This window comes from Telopea speciosissima, chromosome 6, assembly GCF_018873765.1.
Source record: "Telopea speciosissima isolate NSW1024214 ecotype Mountain lineage chromosome 6, Tspe_v1, whole genome shotgun sequence".
Classification (NCBI taxonomy): Eukaryota; Viridiplantae; Streptophyta; class Magnoliopsida; order Proteales; family Proteaceae; genus Telopea; species Telopea speciosissima.
In genome coordinates, this window is record NC_057921.1 from 1766563 (window position 1) to 1775886 (window position 9324).

The 9324-nt window shown below is 36.8% G+C and overlaps 1 protein-coding gene across 1 annotated transcript; it reads left to right on the plus strand.

Moving 5' to 3' along the window:
* Positions 1-1830: 1830 nt before the first annotated feature.
* Positions 1831-8394, plus strand: LOC122664509 (46 kDa FK506-binding nuclear protein-like). The gene is made up of 11 exons (XM_043860352.1): positions 1831-1844; positions 2449-2521; positions 2610-2683; positions 2800-3044; positions 3161-3309; positions 4445-4799; positions 4910-5197; positions 5290-5490; positions 6156-6320; positions 7085-7255; positions 8271-8394. Exons 2-11 carry the CDS (start codon positions 2509-2511, stop codon positions 8392-8394), a joined length of 1785 nt encoding a protein of 594 aa, XP_043716287.1. The 5' UTR covers positions 1831-1844; positions 2449-2508.
* Positions 8395-9324: the final 930 nt, after the last annotated feature.

Genomic DNA, 9324 nt, shown 5'->3' on the forward strand with positions numbered 1-9324 from the left:
AATAAAAAATAGTAATTTAATAATATTTTTTTATCTTATTTAAATATTGGTTGGAATGCTGGATAGGTTACGGGTCTAGATTTACCATAAATAATTTGATTAACAATAATTAAGGAGACAATTAAGAAGAAAGAATCTCCCTCTCTCTAATTAAGGTGGATTATCCCCCTTATTCTCCCTGTCACCTCCTATGAACTCTCCATCTTATGAAAACTTTACCATGATTTATCAAGTTGTACGATAAAAAGTCCTAATTTGAACTGTATCCAAGTTGAAAAAAAAGACTCTAAAATTAAATGTTTGACCACGTATTGATGATTGGTAGAGAACAAGGTTGACAATGTGTACCAAAATCTTTTTTTTTTTTTTTTTTTTTGAAAACAGAGGTAAACCTAACCAATACAGATCGATCCTGCTTGGAATTGGTGGAGATCGATACCGATTCTTGGACAATCATGTATTAATGGATCGGTATAGATAAGGGTAAAAATGTAACAAAAATATCTAATTTTTTTTGGAAGAAAACAGGGGTAAACCTAACTGATATAGACCAATCTTGCTCAGTATCGGTGCAGACTGATTTCGATTCCTAGCCAATCACACATCGATGGATTGGTATGGACACAGGTAAAAATGTAAAAAAAAAAAAAAATCTAATTTGTTTGAGGAAAACAAGGGTAAAAATGTAAAAAGAAATCAAATTTTTTGTGAAGAAAACAGGGGTAAACCTAACCGATATAGACCGATTCTGAATACTGCCTCTGCTCGGTATATACAAGGGTGAAAATGTAAAAACAGATCGGTATGAACAAGGAATCGGTATTGTTAGGTTTATCGACGCTTTCTTAAAATAAAAAAAAGAATTTTTTCAACATATTTACCCTTTGGCGTACTGATCTATCAATACGTGATTGGCCAACAATTGGAATCGGTCTCCACTGATACCGAGCAATATTGGATCTGTATTGGTTAGGTTTACCCTTGTTTTTTAAAAAAACAAAATATTTTTTTAAACATTTTTACCCTTGTCTGTACCAATCCATAAATACGTGGTCAAACATTTAATTATAGAGTATTTTTATCTCCAACTTGAATACTTCGGTTCAAATTAAGATCTTTTGTCATCCAACTTGATAAATCATGGTAAAGTTTTCATAAGATGGAGAATCCGAAGGAGGAGATTGGGACAATAAGGGGATAGTCTACCTTAATTAGTAGTCGAAAATCAGAACTACAGAGATATTCTTTCTACTTAATTGACAATAAAAAAAAAACAGACAATCAAATTATTTATGGTAAATCTAAATCAGTAACTTACCTAACCATTATTTAAATAAAATTAAAAATATTATTAAATTAAATTTCTTTTTGGTAATGAAATCAATTATTTTGTATTACCTAAAATGACATTAATGCATGACTCTAATCCGATGACTATGAAGTTAGCTGTATGTACACTACCTACAAACAAGTCCAAGGAGCCTTCTTTCTCCCTTAAAAAAAAAAAAAAAAACGTTTTGTTGTTCCCGCGCAGCCTGGACTATTAAAATTCATTTTTCGCTTCTTTCCGGTGTACGGAGTGTGCCCCTTCGATTTCTGAGCAGAGAGAGAGAGAGAGTCGATTCTGGAAACTATGAAGAATAATTGACTGTGTGTGGTTCTGGGTACTACTTAAAGAGCCATAGCAGAACTAAAAAGTCACAAAGCCAAGAAAATGAAGTTTGTTGGAGCTTGGGTGGAGAGCCACTGAGGTGGATAGGGTGAGGGAGCAGTGAGAGAGCGATAACTTCCGTTCCCGTCTTCCCACAAAAGAAAGCACAGGAAAGCTCGCTTTCAATTTTCTGGTTCGTTTCGTTTCTCTCTTCGCCCATTCATTTCTAAACTCTGTGTCGTCTTCTGCAATACTTAATTTTCACCAAGAAACCCTATTACAAGCTCTTATCAATAGGCTTACTTTTAAAACTTCTTGTTCGTGGTCTGCCATGTTTGCACGGTACCCTATATGACGGTTATATCGTCTTAGAATCAGGGTGTGTTACGAGTAGGGAGAAAGTGCTTACAGATGATTTCCATCTTTCATCGTTTTCTCTCTCTTTCTGTATTCTATTTCCTTTTCCTTTTCTCCTATTTTTACCTCCAAGATTTGATTGTGTTTTGCTTTTAGATTCGAGCTTGATCTTTCTTGTTTGTCAGGTCTTTGAGTTGAATCATCGCACTGGTCTGTTATTGTATCCTGCGGTCTTACTTTTCCTCCCTTTTATTTGTACTTGAATCATCGCACTGGTCTATTGTTTCTCCTGTCCTCAACATTGTAGTGCCATCTCAAATGTGTAATCTACGCTTCATGTTTTTCATTATGTTAGTTTTTTTTTTTTTTCACTTTCGTTCTTCCAAAAGAATATTTGGATTGTGTAATTAATTCACATGCGCTTCACTTGTTTGTCACAGGACTGTAAGCCATAAATTGGGGCCAGGTTTGTGCAACAAAAATAAGTTCCAGCGTGAAAAATGACATTTTGGGGTGAGGGTCTTTGAATTTCACGAATATTATAGTATGAAATAAATCCTGGGATTTCTCTGTTTCTTACTTGGCTAGATTTCTTCCTTAGGGATTGAAGTGCGGCCAGGAAAACCTTACACACACCCATGCAATAAAGATGGGGCACGACTTCATATTTCCCAGGTCTATCATGGAAGCCAGACTGCTGTTTTAGATGCATTTCCTCCTTATGGGTTTTGTTTTACACAAGAGCGACCACGACTGATAAATTTAGAATTTCACTTTTTGTATTGCTGCAGGCTACATTATCATATGGGGGTAGCAAATCGACACAGAGGAGTGTGGTTCAGTGCAACGTGGGAAAATCAAGGCCAGTTCTTCTCTGCTCTTTGTTGCCTGATAAAATAGAGACAAGCCCATTGGATCTTGAGTTTCAGGAAGATGAAGAAGTCATATTTTCTGTTCTTGGCCCCCAAGCCATCTATCTCACTGGTTATCATCTGAATCTCAGTCGCAATCATTTGAACAGATATGATGATGATACGTATCCTACTTTTGTATAAGAATTGAAAGATAAGGAACATCTAAATATTTTGTTTCTTTTTCTAAATCATGATGTTGATGTCACTCCTTGTTTCCCTTTATTATAATTATCTTAAGCGAATCTTATGGGGAAGACATTGGTGAGACTGAAAGTGATCCATCTAAAGAATCTGAAGAGGAGGACTATGAAACGGATGATAGTTTTATCAATGATGGAGATCCCGGAGAACAATCTCCTTCACCTCAGACTAAGACCAAAAGTGGAGGTATGTACGATTGAGTTTGTATTTATTAAGGACAGTTGCAGGTGTATAATGAATCAAAACCCTTTATGTAATGAAAATTTTTAAGAACTATGTCTTTATTGATATTTTGTGTGTGTGTGTTCCAGTGCCCTACCTTGTTGATCACCTTGATCAAGTTATCTTAACTTGAAGAATCATGAAAATCTAACAAACTATTAATCACTACGTCTATAACTTGTAGGACAGCTATGATCAAGTTGAAATTAATATGTTTGACTCAATAAAAGCAACTTCGTTAGTCTGAACCTCTTTGTGTGGAATAGGAATAGCACATACACAAATTTGAACCCAGCAGGACTGCCGTATGCAAGATACGTAGTTGTCAGTTTGATCCTGAATCTATCTTATTCTTATAACATGTTGCTCCTCATTACCAAGGAAATCGAGTTGATTGATGATTTTAAATATTCTGATCATTATTATGGTATCATTATGGATAATTGTTCATTTTGCGTTATTATTTTCATCATAATAGTAGTGTAAACAAAGAAGAATATGGGGAGGTGGTTCCTGAGGTTCCTTGTCAGTGGTCTCATATGACAGCTTTCTTAAAAAGCCAACAATTGAGAATGATGAAAGAAGACTTCTGGAGTTAGCAGGGAGTGGAGAACAAAGGCTCTCCCTAGACCGGCAGGCATTGACCCATATTTAACTGTGGAAGTTTTGGCACTTCTCAAACAGATGCTACTTCTACCTATGTCTAGAGGAATCAGCAGTAAATCTCTTTCTTTCATGGAATCTTAAGGTTAAAGTGTGGACATTTTCTAAGTTTGTTTGGGGTCTATACAAGTTAGCTAATAAGCCTTCAGGGGGTGAAAGAGTCCCTTTGGAGAAAAAGGTATAGTTTATGGAGCCTATTCCCCTATGCAGTGGTGTGGTGTCTATGGAAAGAGTGAAACAGAAGTGTTTTTTTATTACAGTCCTAAGTTTCTACAATAATTTGTGCTGATTTTGCGTAGTATTTTACCAATCACGATACTTTGTTGAAATAATGTCAGGATAGATTGGAGTGGTTTTTCTTTGGGGTGGGGGTGGTTGTATCGGGTCATGGATTGGATACATGCTGATCAAAATTTTGACTCTATTCTTATTTTAGATGAGCTCTTCCATGTTTCTCCAAGATCTACTATTGGAAGGAAAAACAAGTTTAATCCTAGACGCAAGCGTCTTAAGAAAAAGTATCAAGTAAATGACTCTGATGAGGACAAGGATGGTTCCCAACAACGGGCAACCAAGAAGGAATCCACTACTGTTTTGAATTTAGATAGTGAGGAAGAAGATATGTGCTTAATATCTTCATTGTTCAAAAGCAAAACTTTGGTTAAAAATGAGGAAATGGTGAAAAAATCAATTACAAAGACGCCTGAAGATGGCAAACAAGAGAAGTTGGTCGATGATGGTGGTAGAGTTAAGTGCTCAAAAAGGAAGATTGATACTGCCATAGGGGAAAGGTCAGAGCCTGATGTTATAAATACTGCTTTTCTTACAGTAATTGTTTAAAGATGGTCATATTTTTTTGTCTTGGTGCTAACTGTTTGTTTCCTTTGATTATTATAAGCAGTAAAGTGGACCAGCTTTGTAATCCTTCATTACCATCTGTTGCTGATAGCATTGATGATAGCAATAGCATCAATGGGACACAAAAGGAGAAAAGAAAGAAAAAGAAAGAAATTGTTTTCCAGGGAAAGAACCTTGACGATAGGATGCACATAGACCAACATCAACTTATGGGTGACTGCAAGAGTGATGCCTATAAAGAGAATGGGCAGTGCAAGGAATTAGAGAATAAAAACATGGGCAAGGAGCAAACTATCGGAGATGAACTTCATAGAAAGCTCATTAATGATATGTGAGGTTTTTTTTTTTTATTTTATATTCAGTTTTGTGCTTTTTATTTTACTCTTTCTCTTACATTGGTCTTTTCCTTATTGAGTTGCACAGGAGAGTAATTGATGCTCATATTATTGGGGATAGTGAGAAGCTAAAGAAGAAGAAAGACAAGGTGAATAAACCCAAACACACTATCACTGGGGAGGATGACAGTGAGGATCTCGAGTCAAAAGAGCCTTATCTTCAAATCAAGGAACTTGATCCAATTAATAGTAGTGCTCAAGAATCCAATTCAAATCTAGAAGACCAGGAGTAAGTACTTTCTGCTTCCACTCTCATTAGAGCCACCAAAACACAATCCATGGTTGTTAAGGCGACTCTGCAACCCAAGGCATTGGATGGGCTCCTTAGGCTTGCAGTATATGTAATATAGCAATGTTATTTGTACATAATATGCAAAATATAAGCCATATCAATGCAATATGATATAATTATGTTAGTAATGACCTAGTACGAGAAAACCAACATATAATATAACATAGCATAGGATATAATATAAGTATATTCATTATAAAAAAACAATAAACATAAATCAACTTAAACTCACGGTGTGTCAAATAACTGATATAATATAAGATGTGCTGTAACAAAGCCACAAGGCGGGCCTTGGATACAAGATGGTGCATGGACACCTGGCGATGCCTTGACAACTATGACACATACATACACGCACAGACACACTCATACACACAAGTTACATGTGGCAGAGATGAAAAGCTTACCTCGCTCTCTCTCTCGATTGATTTGATATTTTTCTTATCAATTTGAATATGTTGTTACCTTAGATGAAGATCTATGTTATTTGATCATTTCTGTTTGGAAGTTTCCTTTCACATCACATTAGATGATTAGATCAACCAGTAATAATGTGTTGTGTTGAGCAGAGGAGTGATTTATTCTCTTGACTCTGAGAATAGCAGGAAGCTAAAGAAGAAGAAGAAGGGTGATAAAAATAAACACATGACCAGTGAGGATGATGACAGTAAACCCCCTCAACTAAAGGGGTTTTTTCTTGAAAATGTGGAAGTCAATCCAATTGTCAGTGATGTTCAAGAATTCAGTGCACATCCACAAGATGAGAAGTATCTCCCCCGTGCCCCCCCCCCCTCCCCTCCCCCAAAAAAAAAAAGCGAAATTCATTTTCTCCTACTAGTTTGCCCTTTACTGGTAGGGATTCTTCAACAATAGTGACTGATTCTCTTATTCCTGGTACAGTGAAAAGCTAAAGAAGAAGCATACGAAGAAGAAGGGTGCTAAAAACAAAACCACAACGACTGGGGTTGATGTCAGTGAACCTCTTCAATCAAAGGGCACTTGGCTTGACAGCATTGAACTTGATCAACAAGCTGATAAGGATCGAATATCAAATGCAGATCTGCAAACTGAGAAGTGAGTACCTTTCCCCTCCCCAACCTGCCTCTCTCACTCTTGATGTGTATGCTCATGTTGCTCTCAGATTCTCTCTCACAAACATCAGCTTGCTAGGGATCTCTTGAACAATAGTGACTGATTCTCTTATTCCTAGGAACAGTGAAAAGCTAAAGAAGAAGCATACAAAGAAGGGTGCTAAAAACAAAAACAAAACCACGACTGTGGATGATGTCAGTGAACCTCTTCAATCAAAGGGCCCTTGTCTTGACAGCATGGAACTTGATCAACAAATTGATAATGATCGGAGATCAAATGCAGATCTGCAGACTGGAAAGTGAGTACCTTTCCCCTCCTGAACCTCCCTCTCTCACTCTTGATGTGCATGCTTATGTTGCTCTCAGATTCTCTCCACAAATATCTGCTTGCTAGGAATCTGTTGAACAATAGTGACTGATTATCTTATTCTTGGGAACAGTGAAAAGCTAAAGAAGAAGCATACGAAGAAGGGTGCTAAAACCAAAACCACAACGACTGGGGATGATGTCAGTGAACCTCTTCAATCAAAGGGCCCTTGTCTTGACAGCATGGAATTTGATCAACAAGTTGATAATGATCGGAGATCAAATGCAGATCTGCAAACTGAGAAGTGAGTACCTTTCCCCTCCCCAACCTGCCTCTCTCACTCTTGATGTGTATGCTCATGTGACTCTCAGATTCTCTCTCACAAACATCAGCTTGCTAGGCATCTCTTGAACAATAGTGACTGATTCTCTTATTCCTAGGAACAGTGAAAAGCTAAAGAAGAAGCATACAAAGAAGGGTGCTAAAAACAAAACCATGACTGTGGATGATGTCAGTGAACCTCTTCAATCAAAGGGCCCTTGTCTTGACAGCATGGAACTTGATCAACAAGTTGATAATGATCGGAGATCAAATGTGGATCTGCAAACAGAGAAGTGAGTACCTTTCCCCTCCCCAACCTCCCTTCTTCACTCTTGATGTCCATGCTCATGTTGCTCTCAGATTCTCGCTCACAAAAATCAATGCCTAATGATCATGGGTGAGATATTTGCCTTATAAAAGTTGCAGCTTTCTTTTACAACTCTTGATTCTTAGTTCTTTTACATTAATTGGAATGTATTTAGTCAGCAGGGCTGTGATTGATTCTTCAAACCCCCAAAATATTGGGATGGTGAAAAAGAAAAAGACTAAGGCAGAGACGAACAAATGTGAATCTAGTGTGTATGATGGCAGTAAACTAGTCCCCACAAAGTATCCTCTTGTTTGGAATTTTGTACCTCATCTTCCAGGCCATGTTCAAGAGTAAATACAGATCTACCAATAACAACTCTCCACAAAAAAAAGAAAAAATAAAATTTGTATTCCGTACAAGCAATGTAAAAATGGGCCAAATATGCCTTTATTGTTGTTTCATTTAATTGAGTGGAAGTGTGAAACAGTATATGTTTCCATCCCATTTATTTAGAAAAAGGCTGAGTTGATTTGATTTGGATGGTTATAGATGTAGGAGTGATTAGTACAATGTTATATTCTAGAATGGGTTTGGATTCATCTTTCTTTTATGCAAACTGGTGAATTGTAAATTCTGAATCTTGAAACTCTTGTCTTAAGAACATTTATATATTTGATCTTTTGTGCAGGATTCATGGCTCGGAGGTGGAGGAGGTCATTGATGAAAATGAAATTAGAGTCAAGAGGAAGAAAAAGAGCAAAAGTCATGAAAGTGATGCAACTCCACTTCCAGATACCAGTAATGGCAATTAGAGATTGGAACTGGAAAGACGTAAGCCAAGTAAATGGCAGGGTTTTGGGGTTTAGGTGTTGTTTGGTTTTTTTTGTTGTAGATTAACAATTTTTGTGATGACTGTATACGGATTATGATAGTATTGTTACTTCTTTCGCTAAGAAGCTATATTGACCTCATACGGCCTACGGTTATACCCTAAACCCCAATTCCAATTTGAATTGGCCATGAATGCATTTATAACTTCATTTTTATGTCGTTTTGCACTAAACTCTACTTCTTGCAGCTTCCAACTGTTGGGGTTTTGGTCGATTTCAATCCTGTCCCCGATTTGGGAATTGAAATCCTTGGCTTCCTTCCTAATGTTAAGTTGTGTCCAGAAAGCAATCTAAGAAGAGAAAGGGGTTGAGGTGGGGATAACATATGTGTTGTACCATTGTACTGCTGCTTGACAATTGGATGGTCAATCCGTCCGGCTCAGTTGTACAAATGGTTTGCACTCTCATGGGATGGTAGAGAGTATGAATACACCACATTGAGGGAAGTTGATTTTCTATCACTGCTCAAGAGATTTGAAATAGCAGACCTATCAGGCAAGAATCAGACATTAATGACCTTGAATCTGCTAAAATGTCATTAGATCGGCGACGGATCAACCATATTCCTCCCTCTTTTATGAATTGATTTCAGGGGAAATTGTTCAGATCTACTAGTTAAGGAAATTAATTACAAGTTTAGTTGATTTAAAATTTGTTTTACATTCACAAGTTTTAAATTTGAAAATTCTAAATCTCACAAAATTAGTTATTGCTTATGAGTCCCAAGAAAAAATAAAACTGATCTTCTAAAAATACCACAAACATCAATTCTCCCAAGTCTCAACAGTTCTATTATGTAAAAGGTAAAAAAAAAATAACAAAGAAGCGGGAAGGTGGGAAGAAGGGTAAGGG

Excerpts from the sequence above, each read along its gene's own strand:
- LOC122664509 (XM_043860352.1), top strand. Across the intron at positions 3,310-4,444 it reads GACTAAGACCAAAAGTGGAG|ATGAGCTCTTCCATGTTTCT; the intron begins GTATGTACGATT and ends TTCTTATTTTAG. Across the intron at positions 5,198-5,289 it reads AGAAAGCTCATTAATGATAT|GAGAGTAATTGATGCTCATA; the intron begins GTGAGGTTTTTT and ends TGAGTTGCACAG.